The sequence below is a fragment of the Phalangium opilio genome, unplaced genomic scaffold (assembly GCF_054372755.1).
Source record: "Phalangium opilio isolate 3A_F unplaced genomic scaffold, DU_Popi_V2 ptg000217l_1, whole genome shotgun sequence".
Lineage (NCBI taxonomy): Eukaryota > Metazoa > Arthropoda > Arachnida > Opiliones > Phalangiidae > Phalangium > Phalangium opilio.
Genome location: NW_028324218.1, coordinates 4641607 through 4667709, shown reverse-complemented (window position 1 = coordinate 4667709; position 26103 = coordinate 4641607). Strand labels below are relative to the sequence as shown.

General features: G+C 36.0%; 3 protein-coding genes and 1 non-coding gene across 4 annotated transcripts; 2 read left to right on the top strand and 2 right to left on the bottom strand.

Moving 5' to 3' along the window:
- Positions 1-667: 667 nt before the first annotated feature.
- On the bottom strand, positions 668-739 carry TRNAA-UGC (transfer RNA alanine (anticodon UGC)). The gene has a single exon. It is a non-coding gene; the product is annotated as a tRNA-Ala (tRNA).
- Positions 740-1892: 1153 nt separating this feature from the next.
- Positions 1893-8052, top strand: Pld (Phospholipase D). Its single transcript, XM_089856845.1, has 14 exons — positions 1893-2124; positions 2705-2858; positions 2944-3181; positions 3249-3314; positions 3389-3852; positions 3921-4086; positions 4209-5024; positions 5162-5521; positions 5587-5709; positions 5914-6024; positions 6101-6192; positions 6258-6421; positions 6846-7255; positions 7392-8052. The coding sequence occupies exons 1-14, from the start codon at positions 1944-1946 to the stop codon at positions 7614-7616; spliced, it is 3570 nt and encodes a 1189-aa protein (XP_089712971.1). The 5' UTR covers positions 1893-1943; the 3' UTR covers positions 7617-8052.
- A 263-nt stretch (positions 8053-8315) lies between these two features.
- LOC149615814 (short transient receptor potential channel 4-like) lies at positions 8316-12653 on the bottom strand. The gene is made up of 9 exons (XM_089856094.1): positions 12465-12653; positions 11067-11266; positions 10647-10998; positions 10400-10573; positions 9428-10224; positions 9155-9368; positions 8914-9096; positions 8715-8780; positions 8316-8645 (listed from the first exon to the last, which is right to left on the bottom strand). Exons 1-9 carry the CDS (start codon positions 12651-12653, stop codon positions 8499-8501), a joined length of 2322 nt encoding a protein of 773 aa, XP_089712220.1. The 3' UTR covers positions 8316-8498.
- Positions 12654-13280: 627 nt separating this feature from the next.
- Positions 13281-26027, top strand: LOC149615813 (small subunit processome component 20 homolog). The gene is made up of 30 exons (XM_089856813.1): positions 13281-13452; positions 13511-13658; positions 13731-14052; positions 14133-14274; positions 14953-15180; positions 15330-15482; positions 15560-16098; positions 16207-16407; positions 16478-16986; positions 17054-17279; positions 17395-18288; positions 18361-18634; positions 18694-19024; positions 19586-19812; positions 19889-20242; positions 20306-20464; positions 20524-20661; positions 20723-21000; positions 21067-21254; positions 21326-21447; positions 21503-21642; positions 21719-21974; positions 22091-22984; positions 23079-23342; positions 23534-23716; positions 23790-23921; positions 24007-24306; positions 24374-24607; positions 25493-25616; positions 25698-26027. The coding sequence occupies exons 1-30, from the start codon at positions 13408-13410 to the stop codon at positions 25994-25996; spliced, it is 8304 nt and encodes a 2767-aa protein (XP_089712939.1). The 5' UTR covers positions 13281-13407; the 3' UTR covers positions 25997-26027.
- Positions 26028-26103: the final 76 nt, after the last annotated feature.

The window sequence follows — 26103 nt, the reverse complement described above, 5'->3', positions numbered from 1 at the left end:
AGCCCCAAAAACGTGGTCAAAGTAGTTTCAAATTTGGCAGCTTTAGCAGACGATAATATGTCAGTTTACACCAATGAGATAGATAGAGTTACAATTCAAATCGGCTTACCGCGAAACACATTGCTTTTATCAAGCAAGTTTATCAAAACATGACAGCGCCACCTGTGAGCCTCTAGCGGAACTAATTACAACTTTTACTCGCTTATTTTCAATCAGAAACATCGTTATGATTTTTATTTCATCTATTTATTAGATTAAAAAGGACTAGAGTTTTTATTTATTTTTTATTATTTAACTTGCTTATTTTATTTAACACGTTTAAAAAACTATTTTGACAGCAGACGGTAATAAAAAAGTTCTTCAAGTGATTAATAGGTGGCACCACTCGTATTTGATAAAGAATTCATGCTCGACAAAAAGTGTATCGCGAATCGTAGATCTCGAGGTCCCACGTTGTGACTCTAGGTTTATATATATATTCTATCTCATTGGTTTACATACACCCCCTTAGTTCGGACTTGGCGTTAGGGTCATCGATCAAAGCCTACTGCATTCCAAAATTTGTATGTTAAAAATGAGTTGTCCGTTAATATTTGCAGTCCAGTCTTTGTGGTCAATACACGAAATAGTAATAAAATCTTACGAAGGTCAACAAAAATATTGGGCCTGGAGATGTCGGGGATCGAACCCGAGGCCTTCCGCATGCAAAGCGGACGCTCTACCACTGAGCTACATCCCCGTTGTATACCCGAGCCGATAGAGGGCGAGATAGCCTTATTTCCAGTACATGTATGGACTGTATGTCTCTTCCCGCCTAATTTTAAACCAATCAGAAATAAAGTATACTATAGAAGCGTCTGCTTAAGTTATATTTTGAAATCCGCCTTTGACGATGCCGAAGCGTAATCAAGGCACAGTGGGGGATTTTTAATTGTAAATGAATCATACCACGTGATAAAACTATAAAACCTGTTGCGCTGTGGCAGCGAATTCTTGTAGTATTGCGTAATATTTAAATCCGTGAATGGGGTGTAGTTTGCCGTTCTTTTTTCTTTTATAATCTAGGCCCTTTAACTCAATCTTATAATTAAGCCTAAATCTCAAGTACTACTGATAAAATTGATAATATAATATATAATTCTAAATAGCCGAATTTTCGCCGCTGCAGTATTAAATTTCACAGATTATTACTCAAAGATTATTAAAAAAGATTAAAAAGGGCTTGGCCTATAAAATTTATGTCGAAATTTTGCGTAATTTCTAAGTTATAACGTTATGTTGAAAAAAAAAAACGCGAATTTCTGCCAGAATCAGGGCGTGAAGAAGTGAAATCCGTGCGTTTTTTGGAGTATTTAAAAAAGATTTTGGGTAAATACTTGAAAACTTAAGTACTTTAAACCAATATTTTGTAAAATTTTAAGTGGTTTTATCATAATATATAAATTTATCTTGATGTTTTGGGTATTTTAATAAATTTTATATGGTATATTATTATTTTATGATAATTTTTATGTTTATTTATTAAAATAACCTTCAAAATTATCAGTATAGTTATTTACTTTTTGACAAACAGTAGCAAATATTTACATCTATATACTCTAGCAACAGTATTAATTATTTGCTTCATTGAAGGCATACATTAACATTTACTTTCAAATGACACAGAACAGAACCTTTTGTGCAATTGACAAAAAAACAATAAAAATAGATATATGCCTTAAAAAAAATGCAGGTGTAATTCTCATCTTTAAAATAACTGATAATCGTTTATCTCAGTCATTGTAAAACACCTGTGTTTTATGTAGGTGTAGAATATTATAACCAAATCTACCTGCACCAGCGTGTCGTTTTGTTCGCTAGCAAAAAAACCTATCTTGTGATAATAAGGGGGCAGTAATCCCGGTTTAATTTTTTTTAATTATTAATTACTAATAATAATAATAATGTTTTCTTCCAAAATGTATCGTAATAGCTCAAAATTAAAACTGAAAATGGCAAATACTTCTGAGAATAATTTACTTTCCGATACCGGTATCGTAAACCCAGTTGAACTAGATTCAGATTATGATGAATTACATCCTCCTGATACTGAGGATGAACCCGATCAAACACCAAAAGATGAGGGTAGGTTTTTAATTTTTTAATTGGAATTAGTTTAATTTTAAAATTTGGTTTGTTATAAGGTTTAAATTGATCCTTATAATAGAGTAATGGCAGCCCTCTGCCTTCGACTGTATTAAGCTCTATGGGGAAATAACATGGGGTGCCATTACTCTATATGTTAAAAATTACGTTAGAATTTTTTTTTAATTTTGAATTAAGTTTGTGTCAAGGTTAATTATGGGCCTAATTAGTGGAAAAATAGTTTAAGATTTAAATTAGGCTTGTTATTAGCTTTAATTTGATCCAATTAAGTTAAAAATCGCGTTATTAAATTGATCCTTATAGAGTAATGGCAGCCCTCTGCCTTCGACTGTATTAAGCTCTATGGGGAAATAACATGGGGTGCCATTACTCGATCTATATGTTAAAAATTACGTTAATTTTTTTTTTTAATTTTGAATTAAGTTTGTGTTAAGGTTAATTATGGGCCTAATTAGTGGAAAAATAGTTTAGGCTTGTTATAAGCTTTAATTTGATCAAATTAAGTTAAAAAATCGCGTTAAAAACAAGTAAGTTACGAATTTTTATTCAATTTTTAAAGCGGGTCCTGCTGAAATTCCATTTACACGAACTCAAGAACTACCTCTCGGATTTAACAATCCAATTAAACCATTTCTAATTCCGCATTGTTCTATAAATTTGGAAATTATTTCGGTAGAGCGGAGTCCGTCCACTCATTTTCTAAACCCAAATTTGTATGTAAATTAATTACAATTACGTCCATCCCAATTAGCTAGGCTATCATATAGAAGTTCCTTAAAATACGAGTTTACATTTCAGATACGTTATTCAAGTTCAACACGGCGAATATAATTGGATAATTAAAAGACGTTACAAACACTTTCAGCATTTGCACCAAGAATTGCGTTTATTTAGAGCAAAATTATCCATACCTTTACCGACTAAGAAACATCGTGATCGGAGAAAAAGTTATCCTTCTAGAGAACGTAAAACTTTACCCAGATTTCCAAAAAAACCCGATGCATTATTAGGGCAAGATGATGTGCAAAGACGTCGGGTAATTACTTAAAATTAATGGCCTAAATCTTAATTATCTTACTTAAATTGGGGGTTATTAACATTAGGAGCATTTACAAACGTACTTAAGAAACATTGTCAATATACCTATTTATCGCAAACACCATGAAACGGTAAGTTTTAGTTTCAATTTCACGTCACTCACGACCAAGAAGTTATTTATGAATTTGGGAATGAACTACTCCAGCTCAAATTTTTCGAGATTGGTCCAATATCCTTCATATGTGAATTGGGTGCTAAACGCAAGGAAGGTTGGGTTAAGAAACGTTCAGGCGGTCAACGTGCCACTGTGGGTTGCGAAATTGTTAGGCGTGCCTTTATAACATGCTTAGCAGTTTGGGCCAAAAGGTGGATGGTCATCAAAGACACCTTCTTGGCTCTAATACGTCCGGAAGATGGTGCGATTCGCGCCGTTTTACTTTTTGACCAAGGTTTTCACGTTAACGCCGGTCTGATGGATATGGGAATGTTCAATGGGCTTCAAATATCCAATTTGTCCCGTCATTTATTAATAAAATGCTGGACACGACGTAAAGTCCGGGAATGGACCCAAGAGTTGAATGACACTGCAAAGTCAACCGCTAGAGATTTTACTCAACCTAATCGATATGAATCATTCGCACCTGTTAGGGAACACGTGAACTGTCGTTGGTAAGGGTTTGCCCCTTGTCTCCAGTATGGTTATTGTTGGGTAACGCACGTATCGGACTTGATTGTAGGTTCACAGATGGCTCGACGTACTTTGAAGCGGTTGCTGATGCCCTTGAAATGGCCAAAGAAGAGATATTCATAGCTGATTGGTGGCTCAGTCCCGAAATCTATCTTAAACGTCCGGTAATTATGGGGGAGACGTGGCGTCTTGATCACATTCTTCGACGCAAAGCTGTACGTAATTTCTTTCCACTCTATTTTTTCTTATATTCCCTTGTGTGAAAGTTATCCGCCATATTGAGGGAAAGTCGGGGTTTCCTAATCCATAACCCTATGCCCTCCATTCCACCTTTTAGCAACTTGGAGTGATGGTGTACGTCCTCCTTTTTAAAGAGGTGGAGTTTTCTTTGGGACTGAACAGTTTATACAGTAAACAACAGTTGGTCAATATGCACCCCAATATCAGAGTTTTGCGACACCCTGACCACATTAAAGGTGGCGTCTTACTATGGTCTCACCACGAAAAGATAGTCTGTGTCGATCAGAAATATGCCTTTTTGGGTGGTTTAGATTTATGTTACGGGCGTTGGGACGATTACGTTCATAGACTGACAGATCAAGGTGGGGTTACCTTGACAAAGAAATTTGCGTCCAACCTCAGTCTCAACGTGGCACACATAATATCAACCACAAACGCCGAGCCACCGCAATCCCCTGACCCTGATGACGGGTACTTAGCGTCCCTCGATGAACCACGGTCACCATCGTCCCCCAACTCTTTAACTCCACCACCAATGTTTCCATCAACTTCTCCGCCCGTTCTCAAGTCGGAACCAACACAATCTGACGATACTATCACCGCTGTTGATGACCCTAACGTTTCTGCGGTAGTTGAAGATAAGGATGATGAACGCACCAAATCAGGATCGTATGCAAAATCGGAGACAGATGGTGAGGGTTGCAATGACGCGGTTGCAGCCGCTGAGAAGAAAAAGAAACGCAGAATTCACTGGAAGAATATTCAGAGAGCCGTATCTCTTAGCGACCATAGTGCTCATGACGATAAAGCCGTATCTGACGATGAAACAACTGGTTCCAAACCAAGCAGTACAAGATTCTCAAAGTACATATCACGTGCTGGTCGTACCAAACGCGTTGTGCAAGCTGTTGCTGTAAGTACCAATGTTTTCTTGTTTGTAGCTAGTAATAGACAGAAACCAATCTGAATAATCGGTTTGAGGACAATTGGTTGCATTGATCATCATGTACTTGTAACTCCAAGGGTGCAAACGGTAAACTTATCTTACAGAGGTTCCAGAACCTAAAGAAACACTCTCGTTCCAAAAGACGTTCCTTGGAGTCAATTGATTCATTGAATATGGGTGTCACGTGGGACACACTCGATATTCCCGCTGCGGAATTGAAACGTTCCGCGAGTGAAGTTGGACTTGCCGAACTTGGAATTGAAGGGTCAGCCAAGTTATGGTTTGGGAAAGACTACGTCAACTTTATCGTCAAAGACTTTGTGGAGTTGGAGGATCCATACAAGGATCTGGTTGATCGGAATGAGGTCCCAAGAATGCCTTGGCATGATGTTGGTGTTATGGTACAAGGACCAGCAGCCAGGGACGTTGCCAGACACTTTATTCAGAGATGGAACTTCACTAAAGTAAGTTTGTTGTTCCCGTGATCATTTGTGAACGCGTACGAAGTTCGGTCGATTGTTTTCTACAGTTTGAAAAGGCCAAACAACACGACCGTTATCCTTACCTAATCCCAAAATCGTACGAAGATTTCACAAACATCCCACCGTTGCCAAAGAGCTCAACAGGCTCTATGTTCACCGCAAGTTGCCAAGTAAGTACTTACTATTTTCACTCTAATTAAACTTAATCGCGTCATCGCACCAATAAGTCATGATAAAATATTGCGTTCTACGTCCGCTGCTTTGTTAGGGTTAAAATGAGGTGAGGAGATCTTTCTCTGCTTAAGACGTGATTGTTTAAATGTAAATTACCTGCAAGTAATTAAAGATGTACTTGCATTCGCGATCGGTTCTAGATTCTTCGATCAGTTAGTAGTTGGTCATGTGGGACCAAAACTACTGAGCAGTCAATACACTCGGCGTATGTTGCGGCAATTGATGCTGCTCAGCATTTTATATATATTGAGGTTAGTCTTCAAGGTCATGATGACCTTTTTTCAAGGTTGCGCAGAAACCAATGTTTTTCAATCATTCCGCGAATAGAACCAATTTTTCATTAGTCAAGCACCGGGTAACAACAATGTCTATAATGAAATTGGTGAAGCGTTGTACCGTCGAATATTGCGTGCATATCAGTAAGAGTAAAGTGGACATTTGCGTATTTGCAAATGTATTCATTTGAATTAATTCGTTGTGGTAGAAACCAAGAGGTCTTCAGGGTTTATGTGGTTATGCCGCTTCTTCCAGCTTTTGAAGGTGAAATTGGAACCGCAACTGGAACGGCAATTCACGCAATAACGCATTGGAACTACGCTTCAATGTCCAGAGGAGATGAATCTCTTATGGGGAGACTACGCAAAGAAGGTAAGTTTGACAAACCAAGGCTTAACTTAATTTTCAAAGGATTAGGAAAGTCAGACAATCGTTTTGAATCATAGTTAATATCCATTAAATAGGTAATAATTAGCGATAATGTTGTTAAGTACAGTAGAATTAATTAAATTACACCTTTATTTTTAATTAAAATTAAGTATTTTCTTCGTAATAATTCATTTTTAAAACTAGGCTTAATTTAATTTTCAAAGGAAAGTCAGGTAATCGGTTCCAATCATAGTTAATATCCATTAAATAAGTAATAAATTGGGATAATGTTGTTAAGTATAGTAAAATTAATTAAAATACACCTTTATTTTTAATTAAAATTAAGTATTTTGTTCGTAATTGTCAACATTTCAACCTAGGCTTAACGGATTTTCCAAAAAAAAACGTTGTTCTTTTATTTTTAAAGGAATTGATCCCAAGAACTACATTGCCTTCTTTGGTCTCCGTAATTTTAGCCATTTGAGTGGTAAACTGGTCACAGAATTAGTCTACGTTCATAGCAAGTTGATGATTGTTGATGACCGCGTGGTCATTATGGGTTCCGCAAATCTAAACGATCGCAGTATGATTGGGAAACGCGATAGTGAAATTGCTGTAATCGTTACTGATGAGGATTTTGAACCGTCGCTCATGAATGGCGAGACTTATAACGCTGGAAGATTCGCTTGCACCCTGAGGAGAACATTGTTCAGGGAACATTTGGGACTTTTGGATAAAAACGCCCCTAATATGGATATCAGGGACCCAATTTCCGATAAATTCTTCAAGGATATTTGGTTTACTACCGCAGCGGTCAATACATCGGTATTTGAGAAGGTATGTATGCCACTTTGTAGTATAATTCCTATAAAATCCTATATTTTTGAACCTGTCCTATATTATCCTATAATTTTACGAAAGGTCCTAATAATACTGATACATTTTTTACTCCGTTTTGATTGGTTGATTCCAGGTTTTCCATTGCATACCTACGGACACAACTCAAACATTTTCCGAATTAAAAGACTTCATGGCACAACCTGGATTAGCGACATCGGATCCTGATGAGGCTGAAAGACAAGTTAAAAAAATTCAAGGTCATTTAGTTCTAATGCCCTTAATGTTCCTGTTTGGCGAAAATCTTCAGCCAGCTTCCGGTACAAAAGAATCTCTTATGCCAGTATCTCTTTGGACTTGAACTTTGACCCTAATCAAAACCAATACTAAAAGGTATGTAAGTCATTTGTATGTTTCAACGTGAATTTGCATACCGGGGTTTTTATATCAATTATTAAGTTTTAAATTTTAGAATTCTCAATTAATTTTAAGTCTGAAATATAATAATTATACCATAATTACGTTTAAAACTTAATTTATGCAAATTAGCATGAAGTGAAATCGTTATAAGCATGTCGGCCATGTTGGATTGCAATTTGCGCGTTTTATTTTTATTAGGCTTAGCTTAATTCATTTAGATTTAAATTATATTTAAACGCACATAAATTAATTTTAGAGTATTATTTAATTAATACTCAGGTATGTTCTTCCTATTATCAAAAATAATTAATTTTAAGTTTTAATTAAATTCTAATATATATTAATTTCTTTAAAATCAAAATTAGGCCTTGGTTATAATTAAAGTTTTGGCTTTTGAAGTATTATATTTTTAAAAGTATTATAATAATTTTGGTTATTAGCTTAAAAAATTAACGGCTTTTATTTGTGCAATTAATTAAATTTTAATATAGTTTAAATATAATTTAATTTGATTACTATTAAATTTCGGGCCTTTGCAAAGTTTAGCGATAGTTTAAGTAGAATAGAATCTCAACGCAAAAGTAACTATATATAGGCTTGACCTACTTGTTAAGAATGTTTTTTATATTATATTCTATATAAAACATGAACTAATAATTCATGTTTAAATTTATAAATCCCGGTTTTTTGATAAATACGAATATTTTCGTTTGCAATAAATTCTTGCAGTTCCGTATAAAAAGTTTTTATTTATTTCAATTTGAAATGAGTAAAAAAGATTACAAAAAAGTATAGCTTTGACGCCTATGGCTGGCTGGCTGTCCTATTTTCGTGTGCTTTTACGAATGTCAGTAAAAATTTGAGATCTAAGCCTTTGTATTGCGGTTGACGAGATAATTTGTCCCGTATGCTTTCGGAGACCCGTTTCTCTTTCTTGAATGTATCTCCTTATCAAATTTGAAATCAAATCCTGCCAGGATTTAAGCCGTTTTAATTAAATTAACGTATATTTGTGGGCCAAGGCTTAGCATAAACCTACTTGATACAACAATTCGTAATTTTGTTGTTTTTCGCGGTCTTCGTCTGATTCCCAGTAACAACAGCGCTATAAATTAAAGAATTTAATTGCAGATCATTCTAAATACGTCAAACTCCGGTAATATGCTAATATATTTCTTAATTATGGTTCGATTTTGATGTAAGAGGTCTTATTTTGAAGCGGGAATAGTTTTACTTACGCTAGTTAAAACAAAATCTCGCCTATTTCCCTTCATGATCAATTGCTTCAAACTTTTGAATAACCACGCGCAACCATATAACGATGGTATCATATTAAATGGTGGCGGCAACGTATTCTGCTTATCGAAAAACGATAACAGTACCGATGACCTTGCGAACTTCCACTCGTCATCGGCGTTTCTCTAAAAACCAGCCGATCAATTGATCACTTAAAAACTAATCATGTTGCCACCTACCTACCTGTACTCTCATATAACTCTCGGCCATCATGGCAATCAGCATATTTAAAAGTATAATAACGGTTATCACGTGGTACAGAGCCCACATAGTATAACCAAGAAATTCAGTGAACTCGTGTCCGGCATTATCTTGACCCCTAACGACAACCGCGGCAACATCAGGACTTGCCATACCCAACCCGGCCCAGAATAATGTCTTGAATGTAGATGGCAGGCTACAAATTAAACTCTTAGTTTCAAAATCATCATCAAAGGTCATGATTAAGTATCCTACCTTACGAAGTCAGTTGGTTGCGTCTTAATTGTACCATTCATGTAGATTCTAATGCTATTCTTATAGTTCTTATAAACCGAATTAATACCCAATGCGAAGGCAAATAAAAACACGCAGACTATCAGGAAGAACCTAAAGACATCCCCTAACATATACCTTAAGGATGTCCCTAATGGACCCAACCTTGAATGTATCTGGTACCATAACATTAACCTAGCAAAAGCCAATATAGTGCACAACGCAAAGATCCCCTCTGCAATCAAAAATGGGTGATACCATGGCCAAAAAGCTCTTGTCCTGGGATTACTTTTAAACCCCCAAATATCCAACACCACAACTAAGAAGAATAAGATCTCAGCGGCGAGAAAGCCCGAGAACATAAATAAGTCATACACCAACCACCATGACTTCATAAACGCGTCAATTCCTAATAGATACATATCCAATAAGAGGTCCCATATATGTCCCAGCACCCATATTCCGACGGTAATCTCGACTATCTTTTGACGCGTGTTTTGTATCTCTCGCGATGTGTCGTCGATAACGGTGGCCAGTAAGAGAGCCAAGAAGAAGATGTAGCACGTCATGGAGTAGATGAAACGATTTAATGGTACACGGACTGGTTTTATTATGAAGGATGATGGGAATAGGATATAAGCTAATGCGGCGAATGGTGTCAAGATGGCGTGGATTGCTGTATGGAGGACACGCCGTTTCTTACTCCAGTGCCACCATTCTGGTAGACCATTAACCCAAGCCGCCCCCAAGACTTGTTGGCAACTTGGATGCACTACAAACTGTCAACAGTTATATGTTATAATCGTAAGTTTATCAGATATGTTCCATAAGGCGTCTTGTTACGAGAATCTATGACCTCGCTCTTTTCATGACAATCTCTCAGTAACCAATGACAAACTTATGGAGCATATCTTACGAACTTATGTTATAATGTACATCAACACCACCACCAACCTTTTTCTGGCCGTATTGTACCGCAAGCTGCAACCGACTGAACTGTCTAGGTCTTGGATCGTGAAAACCCTTCTTTTGCACTAAAATGGTTTTGACTTCGTTTGTATCTCGACATTGGTCCAATAAATCGGCCGCGAATTGCGAACATTGATTGGCTAAGGCGTAGTATTGACTCTGTGATTAAAATCATTGATGATTGCATACGAACTTGCATGTCTGGTTGGTTTTACGAGTACAAACATTATACCTTATGCGATGGGAAGAAGTCACCCAACCATCTCAACTCTTTACTTAAAGTAAATGCCGCCAAGAAAGGGTCCGTGTTTGCCAACATCATGTACGTTGAACTTGCCAAGCCGTTGTAAGCGCTTATTCTGGAAATGGACTCGAAAAGCGTCTCACCTTCCAATGGCTTATTCTTGCATTTCTCCTCGCATTGGCATTTTGGGTGGTGTGGTTTTTCAATCAGATGTCCTTTGTCCAGCAAGAACTTCGTGATCTCAACATTACCCTCAGCCGCCGCAACCATAATGGGCGTCATACCAAACCCGGGTAAGTTCCATTTGTCCGTTTTGCCATCGTCTGTCATACGGTCGTACCTGAACCCATCAAACATTAATTACTAAGAAAATAGGACCATGGTACGTGCTATAGTGATAGTACTTACACCTCAAGTAGAGTAGTTAGGATTGTAAGTTGATTTTCTGTAATGGCACGTAGAATAGCTCCGTATATATGGGATAGGCTGATACCATCTAATGTAAGTAGTTCCTCAACTAATGTCTCGTCGTGTAGACCAACGGCAACCTCCAGAGCGGTTTGACCAGTGTAGTCCGAGCAGTTGACCGAAACTTTCTCGGAATGGTTCTGAAGAATAATTGTAATCAATAGCTGTCCTCTTTAGAGCTTGTTGAAATTATAACAAAGCTACCGAAGCCTTAATTAAGAACCACACCCAAACTACAAGTATACTTATTGGAACCTACCTCAAGTAAGTAGCGACACATTTTAGCATCACCTTCGCGAACCAATCTTAGAAATTCGCGTTCTTCACGAGTTAGGGTATGATCGCGACCTAACGTTCTTTGCATAGCCATTGACGAGCCTTTATTAGACTCTGATCGAAATTCTTTAGACAAATCGCTCATGGCAAGCATTATGGGCAACCAGTATCGATATAAGACATAACCGTACCGTAACAAATTTTGCTTTGTTTGTCGGTGAAATTGTATTGTCATGCTTTTTTCTTTCATTTTTTTGTGAATAGTAGTTAGTGATACACCCTTTCCGCAAGGTAACACCCGATTAATTTATTCAATTTAGAAAGGCTATTTATTGTAAGTTCGTGTTTAGAATTTTGTTTAGTGTTAGTTGTGACTAGCATTTTTGACGGTTTTATAAGTATCATAATCAGAATAAGTATGACAATACGATTGATAAGTTGAGCTGGCGGAAATGATGGTTTTATTCAGTTACAAACTTATGGAACATATCTTATGAAGTCAAGGTAATACCAAGAAGCGATATCTAGTTTATTAGGGAGAAGGTATAAGATGCCTAAGTATTCGCACGGGCCATTGTCCTGCAGTCCCCCTTTCAAAATACAAGGGGGGGGGGACGTAAAAGGAGGCCACCGGGCTATTTCGCCTCTCCTCAGTCGGAAAATATGACTGTAATTTTCGTCATTCGCGTCGCGCTGACGTGCACGAGTTTTCAAGAACCAATGAGATGCTGGTTGTAATTTAGAGGCGGCGGGGATTAACTCCGGACACGTCTACGTTTGGACTGGAGATAAAGCTGGAAATGTGGCGCGAATTTATACCTTTTCCCTAATAAACTAGATATCACTTCTTGGTAATACTTATAGCTGTTAAGTCACTTTTACTAGAATTTTCTAGTCGATATTTTATTAGCTTCTGTATAGTTTACAAGGTAATTCATGAGATAACGGCCCAGGAAATGTGCTAGCAGAGTTTTTTATGTGATATAACATTGACAATGTAACGATCATTTTACAACTACATTACGATTGGAATAATTTCGATACATTAATTTATTTACCTACCTCGAGGAACTGTTTAATTCCAGCGAAATCAGCGTTTTTCGTTAGGTTTAAAAAGTGTTTGTCCAATGGTTTTATTTGCGGAAAACGTACAGTGTAGAATCGCGTGTTAAGACCCAAATTGGTCTCGGGGTTTATTGGATTGACTCTGCTGTCTGTAAGGTTTTTGCAAGAAGCGCATTCGCCAAACATGTTGAAGGGTTTCAAACTAGGCCTAGTTACACTTAAAGAGGTTAGGTTTTTGTGTAGTAAATCTCCCACGCTGTAGCCTGATTTGTAGGTTAGTGAAGCATGTCGTAATAGTAGGCTCTCTAGAACAGGTGTTAAAATTACATATACAGTTTTAGAACTGCGTACAACTGTCTAAAAGATATATTATTTATGCCTATAGTTTTTAGTAGCTTGGAGACTAACAAAATGCCATAAAATATCGGCTTTTCGATTGAAATTTTGGCCGCTGTTCAAGATGAACAGCGATTAAAGGGTAGTGGCACTACATGTTGATATTCCTTTGAATAAAGGCTGAGAGGTGCCGCCTCCATATAATCTATGTCAGTATAGTGAAAACCCAGTTTTAAATTTACCGCCTGTTTTTAATCCGTCCCCTTGTAACTCCCATTTAGCATAAGAAGTATTTAAATGCATCTATATTATTTTAATTGAAAATTATCTTTTCAACATGACAATAATTAACCAAAAAAATCATTAATTTTTATAATTATGTGATAAAAGTTTTACTTATTTCTGCCCCATTTTTCTGGATTTCGTCTGCTACTTTAAATTTTAAAACTTATCTATCGTCTGCTATAGTCATTACCACGTGTTTTTCGGCATGGTTTAAAGGTCTGTACGCGAAAACAACTTTAACATGAGATAATTAATGCAATTTACTTCGAAATTGTAAATTATATTTAAATAAGTTATAGTTTATTAACATAAATTGAAAATGAAGAATAAACCTTTAGCTCACAAGGATGAAAACACCTTTAAAGTAAGAAATACGCTAAGCCTAACATTTCATGTTTACTAAAAATGCGTTTAAATTACAGTTTCAAACATTCAGCGAGCGAATTTCAAACATAAATATCGATGTGATACATCGAATAGGTAGAACTACTTTAGTTCCTGATGATACGGAAACATTTTTCCTTGAAACTTTGCAAAAATGGAATGATTTGAACTATACTGAAGACTTTGGTTCGTTAAAACCTTATTTAATTATGAAAAAACTTAATTATAATTAACCCTAACACAATGCTAATCTATTAGACGCCCTAGTAAAAGAAATTGGTCATGATATTCAAAGTTTACCACAACTTGTTCATCGTCAAGATGAAATTGTTCAAATTTTATTAAAAAATTTATCAAATCCCGATAGTTTAGCATTAGATGCATCATTTGAGCTTTTAGTTGCACTTGCTAGAGATTTGCAAATAGATTTCTACCCATATTTCCCACAATTCTTTGAAATACTGGTGCAATTACTTGCTAAAAACGATGCTAAAATCCTTGAACAAGTTTTTACAACATTGGCATACCTATTCAAATTTTTATGGAGATACATGCTTAAAGATATTGATGATATTTTTGGGTAAATATAATTTATTTATTTTATTTTATTAATTCATCCCTTAGATTTTATTCTTAATTATCTTAATTTTAAATTATTAGCCTCTATTCTCCATTATTTAATCACAAAAAGGAACATATTCGTAATTTTGCTGCAGAAAGTTTTGCTTTTCTTATGCGTAAAGCTCCTGATAAGGAGTTACTATTTAAAATGGTCTTTCAAAATTTGGAAGAAAATCCTCAGGTATTTATAATAAGTTTAAATACATAAATAATTTAAATTATTTTTGTATTTAAAATAAGTTTAATTATATAAATTATTTAAATTATTTTTGTATTTAAAATTTAATCACATAAATAAATAATTTTTATTTACAAAATGAATCATTTTTAATTATAAAATGAATTATTTTTATTTATTAAATGAATTATTTTTATTTATTAAATGAATTATTTTTATTTATAAAATTAATTATTTTTATTTGTAAAAATGAATTATTTTTATTTGTAAAAATGAATTATTTTTATTTATAAAATGAATTATTTTTATTTATAAAATAAATTATTTTTATTTATAAAATAAATTATTTTTATTTATAAAATAAATTATTTTTATTTATAAAATAAATTATTTTTATTTATAAAATAAATTATTTTTATTTATAAAATAAATTATTTTTATTTATAAAATAAATTATTTTTATTTATAAAATAAATTATTTTTATTTATAAAATAAATTATTTTTATTTATAAAATAAATTATTTTTTTATTTATAAAATGAATTATTTTTTTATTTATAAAATGAATTATTTTTTTTATAAAATGAATTATTTTTATTTATAAAATGAATTATTTTTATTTATAAAATGAATTATTTTTATTTATAAAATGAATTATTTTTATTTATTACTTAATTTTAGAGAGTTTTGGGTATTGGACAATTATTATTTCACATGATGAAAGGTGTAAAGAAACAATTTCATAGTTGCACTGAACACAGTTTAACTGTACTTCTGGACTTAATTTGGTCTAACACTGATGTTAATATTGAAAGTAACTTAAAAGTATCGGCCTTACTTCAGACCGCTCTATCCATGTGTATACATGCTGGAAAAGAATACACTGGCGTCATCTGGAAAGTGTTTTGCGTAAGATTTATATATTTTTACTTTTTCGGTCGGTTGGAGTGCAAAAGTTATACAGTGGAGCATTATGGCTGGCTGGCTGATTGGCGGGAATTCTTAAGCCTTGGCAAAATGTTAGTTTAACGTATTTCTTTTTTGTTTCTGACATTCAGACTTCATTAAATTCTCTTCGTGAGAAGCGTAAGGTTGATAAAAACTCTACTGATCATATTGATAACCATATTGCGGTGGTTTTGACAATTCTAAATCAGTTTGTCGCGTTTAAAGACGCCATTTTGATTCTTAAACCAGCCCAAATCATTACTGTAAGTTAGCCTTAATCAAACTTCTCTTTTTCCACCCGCCCGGGCCAGTTTACGATATATAATGCGTCTATCCTTAGGCCTTGGTACCGATATTTTCCTTACCTAATCTAAATGACTGTTGTGGTCAAATTATTTTGGAACTTGGTTCATCCCTTTTGTGTTCCAAAAACGTAGTAATCGAATTCGAAACATCAGATTCGTTTATTAATTCCGTTTTTGAGAGTTCACTGTCGAGCGCGTTGTTCTTCAACTTTGCCGAACAGCTATTTGATTATAAGCGGTTTGAAGAAGCAGTATTGCCGAAATTGCTTAATTACTGCAACAAATGTCTGTCAAACAACTTAGTCAACGAAGTACTAACTGTTATTGCCAGTTTAATTGTTCATAAAAATGGGCCATTATCCGTTGACAAACAACCTGAAGAGAATCAACTTGATTTTAAATTGGACGAATCAAACAATCTGTTTAATTTATACAAGAAGAAATTAAGAGGTGCTCCAAAAGATGTCGAGGGACCATCCTTCAAATCTGAGATATGTAATATTCTTAAGCTTGTCTCTGAAACGTCAAATCTACCGGCAGTTTGGGCTTCATTAGTTGCTTCCCCATATTTAAGGTAAGCTTTTAGTTTTTGTTGATTTTATTCGCGAATAACGTGCCAAGGCTTAGTATCTGAAAGGACAAGGCTTAGCGTAACACGACTCATTATTTTCGTTATCTACAGTTTTACTGATAATATTGGTGAATTGGAAGCTGTTGCGTTGAAGCTTCAAAACATTTTAGTGTCAAATGACAGTCATGTCTTCCCGGAATGGGAATCATGCGCGTATGTACTTGCGCAAACAATATCGGCTATAGGCCAACTTGACAGCGAGGCCCTATCAAAGAATAGCTTTAATTACAAGTTTTTCTTTGATATTCTGAAGTAAGACGCGTAAAACAATTAATACCGAGTTTCTTAAAGTAACCAAACATTACTTTAAAACGCGAATTAGGTTGAATTCGACATCAAGTAGTATCCTGTATTTATTTAACGTTTATCGCAACGTTTCCCCACGGTTGAATCAAACGGAATTCGACGAAGTTTTACAAATTTTACTACCAAACTTAGCATCCCCTTATCATAAAACTCGTTTGTTAACATTACGCATCTTATCGTCGTACGATTTGCAATTACCCATAATTGAAGATGAAGACGCGTTGACCAATAGAATGAATGTCTTTGAGATATGTCTAGCGGCTGAGGAAGTTCCTCTAACCATTCAAGACTCGAGAAAAAAATTGGTGTTATTGCAAAAACTCGAGTACAATCAAGTTAGGAACCACTTACCAATTGGTTCATACGAATTAGTACCAGTTTATTACCTAATTGGTAATCTCTACGTGAACTTTCAACTCTTATGGAAACCGATTCAACAATATCTCGAATCGCAATCGAGAGGTTTAGGGAAATCATTTTGGACGGTTTTTCTACCACATTTAAAAGTTGCCGCTGATAATTGCGGTAAGTTTAATCTAGGCCTATTTTATGAAATTTCTAACCCCTTGCGTCATGGTGTGGGCTGTTACAGAGAGTGTCCTTCAAGGAATGGATCTCAAACCTAACATAACCTTACTGAACGACGACAGTCCATTGGGAGAGTTATTTAATGAGCAATTAAGTATTTTGTGCGCGCATGAAGACGTACCTGACTTTTCCAATCATCGTCTGTTATTATGGCAAGCAATGGCCAATTTTGCGGACTTAGCGGAAAGAAGGAATCGGGAGATTGTGTCCATGTACTTGACGTTTCTCGAGTAAGTACTTGTTTTAGTCCGTCACTTCTCCTTAGAATAGTGTTATCCCAGAAGTTTATAAGTGATATGGTCCATAAGTTTGTAAGTTATGACACTACCCTTTGCCCTTATCTAGTAATGAATACTTTCTAATGGATTCAACGATATGCAAAACGGAAGACATTTCAAAATCCAGGAAAGTAATTCGTTTCGCCATTGAGGGAAACAAAAAACCAAAACGTGTCAAAAAACGTAGAGGACATTTTCGCGTTCAAAGAAAACCAAAAACACCCAAACAAAATAGTTTAAATGACAACCAGAAACATCAACATCAACATAAAACCCCCGATCTAAAAGAATCAGCTACCATCATCAATCCAAATGATGACGCAACCCAAATTGTTGAAAAGGAATTAGCTGTTGATGACGCTGTCCTCGATGACGCAGTAGACGCACCCCGAAGAAAAGCAACCTCAAAGACCCTATCTGCTCACTTATCCGTTTTTGCCAAGTTTAAAAACCCCAAAGCAATCTTTAAAGAACCGGAAATGTATAAGTTACATTTGGAGCTACTTGCGCATAAAGACGAGTCCATTCAGAAACTGGCCTTCGGTTGCTTGATCACTTACAACCACGAATTTTTAACGCCTTACAAAACCAATTTCCATAATCTCCTTGACGACAAGACGTTTAAAACGGAGATAGTTTTGTTTAGTATCGATTCCGAACATGGCGTTATCGATAAGTCACATCGTGCCGAGCTCTTACCCATCCTGATGAGGATACTTTATGGCAAGATGTTGCGCAAAACGGGGTCCAATACCAGTGGCAAATCGAACGCGCAGTTTCGACGGTCGATTGTCTTGCGTTTTCTTGCAGGATGTCAGGAGAACGAGTTGAATCTCTTTTTGCAGTTCGTTTTTGCGCCATTTGTGCGGTATTTTGATGCCGATAACGTTTTTGAAATGGTTCAGACCATAAGAAGGGATACCAATCCTTCAGTTGTAATTCCGATTCGACGACAATTAAGGTAAGGTACCTTAAAAGAACAATTGCCACAATTAACATTTCTTAAGTTTAATTGGTTTAATTGTTCTTTTAGTATACTTAATACGTTAGGTACCGTCTTTGGACAGTTGGGGAGTTTGATCAAGTCCCTTTTACCATGGTTATTGAAAGTTTTACTTTCATTACTAACCACTGCTTCCTCATTACTTGATAAACGCGAAGAACTTCACCCCATGTTTTTAAATCCACTTAAAACACTGAGGACACAAGCCGTTTACAAACTAATACAATTCTTCCAAATGTTTGATCATTACGCCTATACCAAGGAAGAAATAGACGCCATCTTTGAAGCCGCAGTTTGGCCAATGGTAAGTTGTCTTCAATATTTTAACAACTTATTTTCGTCCGAACCCTGTTACTTCTTTAGCTACCTCGTCTTGAAACTGAGAGTTTGGTCACGCCGTCCCCGCTTTTAAAATTATTGACGTCATGGAGCGAGAATCCGAGATTTTTCGTTCTTCTTGGCAAATACCATCCGAAGAATAGTACGCTTTGTCCCATAGAAAGTTTGACGAAACTTTATATATCGGATAAAGTTCAACATGGCGTCGTGGTTGTTGTGTCAAACATGCTCGAGAACCTTTTGACCACCAAAGATTACGATCCAGATGAGGCTGACGAAGACAACGAACTCGGACCAGTATTGGATATAAATGAAGCCGCGAAAGTGACTCAGATGGACGTTGATTCTAATCAAGGTAAGTGAATACGTATTGTCCTCCAGTCTCTTTGCAATACGTTACAAGAAGGTGAGGGAAGTGTACTTGCACACAAAGCGGGGTAATTCGGGGCAATTAGTAATTGTAACATGATTCTTCCCCAACAACATCCCTTAACATTTATTATAGCAAGGTTAATTACTAAACAGAATCATTCATGCACATACGCCATTTTAAATAGTTCCCTCATCATTATACTATATCTATTAGCGCTGCTTAACTGTTTGCCAAGGCGTATGCAATGCATGCGATTGCGCGTTTTTGTCCCGCCACGTCAAGACAATCAAGGTTTGTGCCTGGTTGATTGCTGAATTGGGATTTAGAACCACCAAACAGTTATAGAATTCACCCTAGCACGGTGCGATGTAATTACACCCATCTTAATTGAGTTTGAGAGCAAATTAACAAAAATGGTGCCATGAGCCCGGGAAGAATCATTCATGTTACATAACTAAAGTATTGAGAGGATATTACAGAGTGTCACTCTTCTTCAATTATCCCATTCTGATAAACTTTCCCATCCCGTTAATTTGCATTCAGAACCACCCAATTACGGTACACTACTACTTATACCGTACGTCTCAAGAATTTTGCAACGTCTGCAACTGTTAGTCGAGAGAACGGTGAAAAATCCAAAGAAACTATTATCCAGTATGGAACTTGGTATATTATCGCGGATAAGCGAGTACCTTAGAGACCCCGAGCAGAGTTCAACCTTAGTTTCTTTACTTCTTCCATTTCTTACCAAGACGTCACGACGAAATGAAGTAATTAAGTCTTTTCATGTCCTTTAATTGGCCAATTTCTTAAACAATGATTTATATTACTTTCTAAATACAACAGGAAGTTGAAATATCATCTTTAACCTCTATTCGTAACCTTGTTCAATGGTCGAAAAATCCATGGCAATTTTTAAAACCATTAGCGCCCTTATTTTCAATATTGACGCATCGCGTCTCGCGGACAGGATTATGCGCCATTTTGAGCTCCATATCGGAGAGAGACGAAACCAAAAAGGTTCTAGCTACCACCATTTTGAAACTAAATGCTTGGCATCCCAAAATGATGGATGAACCCGATTATAACACTCGACTCGATGCCTTTAAGTTTATAAGCGAGTGTCTTAATGGTCCCCAGGACATTGACGTTGAGTTTATAATGATTGTTATATACAATTGCACATATTATATTCGAACTGTAAGTAGTAGTACACGTTAAAGCGTTTAGTTTATAGTTAACTCTAATTACTTATCCGCAAAGACCGAAGATTCGTCACTTCGCGATAACTCGACGCATATTTTACAACAAGTTTGTCATAAGTTAGCGTCGTTACTAAACAAGGACATTGAATTATTTCGGTTTCTTACTTTTGAAACATTATTAACTGAGATTCAAAAGGGACTTAGGAACTCTACTGAGGTAATATAAGCTTAACATTAACGTCATAACATAATTAACGCGTAAATATCAACCTTTAGACTGTGAGACACGAATTTATTTCAATTTTTGCGTCATTACTGCGATCGTGCGGCGAACATCCGCGTTTATCTGGACTCGCGAAACTTTGCAATCCTGATAAAGATGTGGATTTCTGGGAGAATATACGTCACATTCAAGTAATTGAACCAAAGTTACTTAAATGTGACTTATATTCTTGTAACCCTTTCATTTAAACAGATGCATCGTAGAGCTAGAGCACTTCGACGCCTGGCTACAGAAATTAAGGAAGGTGTTGTGACCTTTCCTCCGTATATTTTTACGTCATATCTGCTTCCCCTTACCACGTCATTCCTTACCAACCCTGATTATATGAAACATTCTAACTTAATTGACGCCGCTATTGAGTTATTTGGCGCTGTATGTTTTTGCCTACCATGGAATCGTTACGAGACAACGTTGAAGTATTACTTAGGACAAATCACGAAGAATAATGAGTTTCATAAAACCAATATCAAGTAAGGTTTCTTTTATTGGACCTTGGGTGTGTAGGCATACGTAACCGGGGGTTTTCCTTAATTTAGAATTGTTGTGGCGATCCTGGACAATTTTCACTTTGATTTGTCCAAGTCAAAGGGATTGGCCTGCAATCTTAAAGAACCGCCCAAAGCAAAGGCAAAGATAGTGAAAGAATTAGTTGAGGACAATGACAATGACGGAATAGAGGGAAATATCGATGACGTTGAGGATTTAAATGATACTGGTGTTGCAGGTAGGTGTCTTGTCGTCTCAACGCCAAGACACAAGTCTAGTAGATCAAAATGATATTTTGTAACCAATTAGAAAATGTTGAGGACGACGAAGAGGCCAAGAAAGATGAATTGGACATTGAAAAGGCCACTAAAATACACGTAATGGTTGCTCGAACCATCTTACCTAAACTTCATTCGTGCCTAAATCAAAAAGTATGTTCGAAAAATGCGTCATCATAATATGTTTAACGATTTCTGATGTGTTAAGGCGAGAACTGATGACGAACATAAACTAGCCAAGAAGAATTACGCTGAGGATGATGAAATTCTGCGCGTACCTATTGCACTGGCCATGGTTAAACTATTGCAGAATCTTCCAAAGGGAATGTTGGAACAAAACCTTCCAGGGTAAGATATGGTTTATTTTATGACGTATTTATTCTTAAACCATGATTTAATTTTGTTGCAATAATTTTATTTCAAGTGTTTTTTTGCGCATTGTGCAATTTCTCCGGTCTCGAGCTGACAGTATTCGAGACGCTGCAAGAGATACTTTATTAAAAATGATGTCCTCATTGGGTCCCGCGTTTTTATGGTTCCTATTGAAGGAAATGCGCGGCGTCATGAAACGAGGTTATCAAGTACACGTCATGATGTACACGGTACATTCTGTCTTGTCCAGCTTGACGTCCAGACTTCAATCCGGAGACTTGGACTCGTGCGTCGATAGTTTAACTGAGGTAAGTCATTTGGCCCTTTGGGGTTCTGGGTTGCGAAAGAGTCTAGAGAAGCTTTTAAGCCTTGGCGGTCGCATCGGGAATAAGGCCTTGATTTGATGCATGCGTTCATTTAATAGCTTAGTGTTCAAGAACTCTTTGGCGAAGTTGCTGAAGAAAAAGAAGTAGAAAAGATCGCGGGCAAACTGAAAGAAGCGCGATCCAGCAAAAGCTATAGTACATTCCAAATACTAGCCGAATACATCTCAGCCGTTAAACTCCCCAAGTTAGTTCAGCCCTTGAAAGATGTCCTATCAAATACCCATAGCCACAAGAATGTTCGCAAAGTTCAAGAATGCCTTCGACACGTTGTCTTAGGCCTTGCCGACAACAAGTCTTTAACCCCAAAGGACTATTTAATATTTTCGCACTCATTAACGTCAACCGCGACAACTGAAATGGAAAACAAAACCACGAAGGCCATTATTCCCATAGAGAAACCTTACGTTCGACCAGACATTTATTTAATCCCCGATGAACCCAAAAGGGGCGGAGTCATTGCTAAAACGAGCGTCAAGACAAACGCTCACGTGTTTCTCGAATTTGGCCTGCAATTACTGCATTTTTGTCTCAAACGCGAAACGGTGTCATCAACGAGTCAAGAACATTTGGAAATGTTGGATCCCTTCATTCCCGTTTTGAAAGAAGCCTTGTCTAGTTTGCACGTTAAGGTAATATCGACGTCATTGCGGTGTTTAGCGTGGTTGGTCAAATTTCCATTACCATGTCTGGAAACTATGATCGAACCAATTACAAACGGATGTTTTCTACTGCTTAACAAATATTGCGGAGCCGGAATGGGACAAGGGGATAACTTTGAAATGGTTGTCATGTGTTTCAAGTTGTTAACTGTCATAGTTCGCGATGTTGATTATCATAAGATCACCGATGAACAATTGAAAGTGCTTTTGGTCTATATTGATCAAGATATTCATGATAACAGTCGACAGGCTACGGCGTTTACGTTGTTGAAGGTAAGTGTACTAAACTTTGAAATTAAGTGTACTAAACTTTGAAATTAAGTGTTTTTAGGCATATTTGCAGTTTTTTTTTTAATTGTTTTTTTAGGCCATTTTGTCTAGGAGATTGAACGTAGACGAACTCAGCGCGATTGCGGTGAAAGTTCAAGAGTTGTCCGTCGTGTCCGAACAAGAACATATTAGAACACAGTGTAGACAAGTCTTTCTACAGTATCTTCTCGAATACCCTCATAACAAAGGAAAATTTGAACGATTTATAAGTTTCTATATCGTTCAGCTCGAGTATGAAAATGAAAGTGGTCGCGAATCCGCCATTGAAATGATAAATTCAATGATTAGTAATTTTCCGGAGGTAAGTTGTTCAATTATTTTGCTGAGTCATCGCTATTGTTGTTCAATTATTTTGCTGAGTCATCGCTATTGTTGTTCAATTATTTTGCTGAGTCATCGCTATTGTTGTTCAATTATTTTGCTGAGTCATCGCTATTGTTGTTCAATTATTTTGCTGAGTCATCGCGATGTGTTTTTTCTTTATTTATGCAGAAACTTTTGAATAAATACAGCGGAATGATTATGATACCAATGGCGGCTCGTTTAGTTAACGAAGAATCGTCAAAAAGCAGAAAGATAATCGCCGCAACTCTGCGTAATCTAATAACAAAGGTCTCTGATCAAAGAAAAACCAAATTGTTTGCAGTGATCATTAGCTGGTTGCAGAGTGATAAAGTAAGTACATATTACATGATTCCGCGAATGAGTATAATTAATTAATTTAATGAATATAATTAATTATTCAAAGATGTCACATCAACGATTGGGTGTTCAACTATGCGGCTTATTTGTCGAAGTTGACAAAGAACGCTTTATTGAAAGGTTAAAAGTCATTTTACCGTTTTATTCCAAGATATTAAATCCGGAACAGTACAATGAGGTATGATTATTAATTTAATTAACTTCTTAATTATTGCTACGCGTACTTAAGTTCTTAATTTTTTCAATTGTAAATGACGAAACAGATCGTTATTGAAAGTGGCGAAAAAATGGCCGATCATTTAGTTTATCACGCTCTAAATTCGTTCATGAAAATTTTGAACATTTGCGGATATGAAAACGTTAAATTAGTTGATTCGAAGAGTGTGTTAGCCGTATGGCAATACGCTGAAAAACATTTACTTCACGCACATAACTGGGTGCGACTAGTTAGTGCGCAGCTCTTTGGATTGCTGTTTTCAAATTATAAAGTAGAGGAATTGGTTGAATCGGTTGAGAAAAACGGGCAATCGACGGACTTTTTACTAAGCGACACAAGACAAAGGGTAAGTTACTTATTTATTTTAATCACCACGTGGTTTAACTAACACTAATATTAATGTTATTCTTTAGCTCAGAGATTTATCTTCAGATTTCTGCGCGCAATTAAATAGCGAAGAAATTAACGATGTTCATGGTGAACAAATAGTTCGTAATCTAGTCTATTTAGGGAAAGTAATACGCCGATTGCCTGTTAAAGAAAATGATGATGTTGAAGATGGAATAAAAGTCTCGTTGAATTGGATGATGCAAAGGCTTAGGCACGCGGCTAAGATGGAAGTATTAAATCCCAAAAGCGTTACAAAGGTACGGAATTTTATATGAAGTTTCGTTGTAGTTAGAGTGACCAAGGCTTATTGTGATTCGTAAGAATTCCCTTGTTAGTGTAACCAAGGCTTATTATAATTCTAGCGATTTCCCTTTAGTTAGTGTAACCAAGGCTTATTATAATTCTAGCGATTTCCCTTTAGTTAGTGTAACCAAGGCTTATTATAATTCTAGCGATTTCCCTTTAGTTAGTGTAACCAAGGCTTATTATAATTCTAGCGATTTCCCTTCAGTTAGTGTAACCAAGGCTTATTATAATTCTAGCGATTTCCCTTTAGTTAGTGTAACCAAGGCTTATTATAATTCTAGCGATTTCCCTTTAGTTAGTGTAACCAAGGCTTATTATAATTCTAGCGATTTCCCTTTAGTTAGTGTAACCAAGGCTTATTATAATTCTAGCGATTTCCCTTTAGTTAGTGTAACCAAGGCTTATTATAATTCTAGCGATTTCCCTTTTGTTAGTGTAACCAAGGCTTATTATAATTCTAGCGATTTCCCTTTTGTTAGTGTAACCAAGGCTTATTATAATTCTAGCGATTTCCCTTTAGTTAGTGTAACCAAGGCTTATTATAATTCTAGCGATTTCCCTTTAGTTAGTGTAACCAAGGCTTATTATAATTCTAGCGATTTCCCTTTAGTTAGTGTAACCAAGGCTTATTATAATTCTAGCGATTTCCCTTTAGTTAGTGTAACCAAGGCTTATTATAATTCTAGGAATTTCGTATCGCAATAGTTAGTGTAACCAAGGCTTATTATAATTCTAAAGATTTCGCTCGTTAGTGTAACCAAGGCTTAATAAAATCCTAGCGATTGCCCTCCCAGAGTCCCAATAGTTATTGTAACCAAGGCTTAACTTAATTCTAGCGAATGTGCGTTTTCAAATGGTTTGCCGCCATATCTTTGGACATGAATAAAGAAGAAGTTGAAGAAAAACTAACGTTCTATCTACCATTGCTCTGCCGAGAATTATCGGATCAATCCATTCACTGTATTTTAACTTTTATTTACTAGTCTTTTTCATTTTGTTTTAATTACTAGGCCTACATACATACCTTATTTTATTTTCTAGTGGTGGAGTTACGGAAACTAGCGCAGGAAGTTTGCGATCTTTTGAAAGGAATTGTTGGTATTGAAACATTTTCCAGAGCATTAGTAAGTGCCCAAGGGACACTTTCTGCTAAGAAGTACAAGCGGAAAGTCGAAAAGGCTACGGAAGCTGTCAATAATCCCGAAATAAACGCGAGAAAGAAGATGAAGAGCCACGAGAGTAAACAACAACAGAAGAAAAGGAAGTTTGAATCATTTAAAAACAACCCTAAAAAGAGAAAAACTACCAAATTGTCAGAAATAGCTATGTCTTCAACATGAATTAATAAATAAACAAATTTTGTTTGATAAACTTTGTTGTGTGGTTCGGTTATTGTTCCATGGATGAAGGATGCGCATGAAAAACACTCGACGCTCAATAGGATGTG

Bases quoted from the DNA above. Each gene is read 5' to 3' on its own strand.
- Pld (XM_089856845.1), top strand. From the start codon at position 1,944: ATGTTTTCTTCCAAAATGTATCGTAATAGCTCAAAATTAAAACTGAAA. The intron at 3,315-3,388 runs GTAAGTTTTAGT...GAACTACTCCAG, and splicing joins ATCGCAAACACCATGAAACG to CTCAAATTTTTCGAGATTGG. The intron at 5,710-5,913 runs GTAAGTACTTAC...GATCGGTTCTAG, and splicing joins TGTTCACCGCAAGTTGCCAA to ATTCTTCGATCAGTTAGTAG.
- LOC149615813 (XM_089856813.1), top strand. From the start codon at position 13,408: ATGAAGAATAAACCTTTAGCTCACAAGGATGAAAACACCTTTAAA. The intron at 16,987-17,053 runs GTAAGTTTAATC...GGGCTGTTACAG, and splicing joins AGTTGCCGCTGATAATTGCG to AGAGTGTCCTTCAAGGAATG. The intron at 18,635-18,693 runs GTAAGTTGTCTT...TTACTTCTTTAG, and splicing joins AAGCCGCAGTTTGGCCAATG to CTACCTCGTCTTGAAACTGA.
- LOC149615814 (XM_089856094.1), bottom strand. From the start codon at position 12,653: ATGTTTGGCGAATGCGCTTCTTGCAAAAACCTTACAGACAGCAGAGTC. The intron at 11,267-12,464 runs GTAGGTAAATAA...ATTATTCTTCAG, and splicing joins GAATTAAACAGTTCCTCGAG to AACCATTCCGAGAAAGTTTC. The intron at 10,225-10,399 runs GTTGGTGGTGGT...AACTGTTGACAG, and splicing joins TACAATACGGCCAGAAAAAG to TTTGTAGTGCATCCAAGTTG.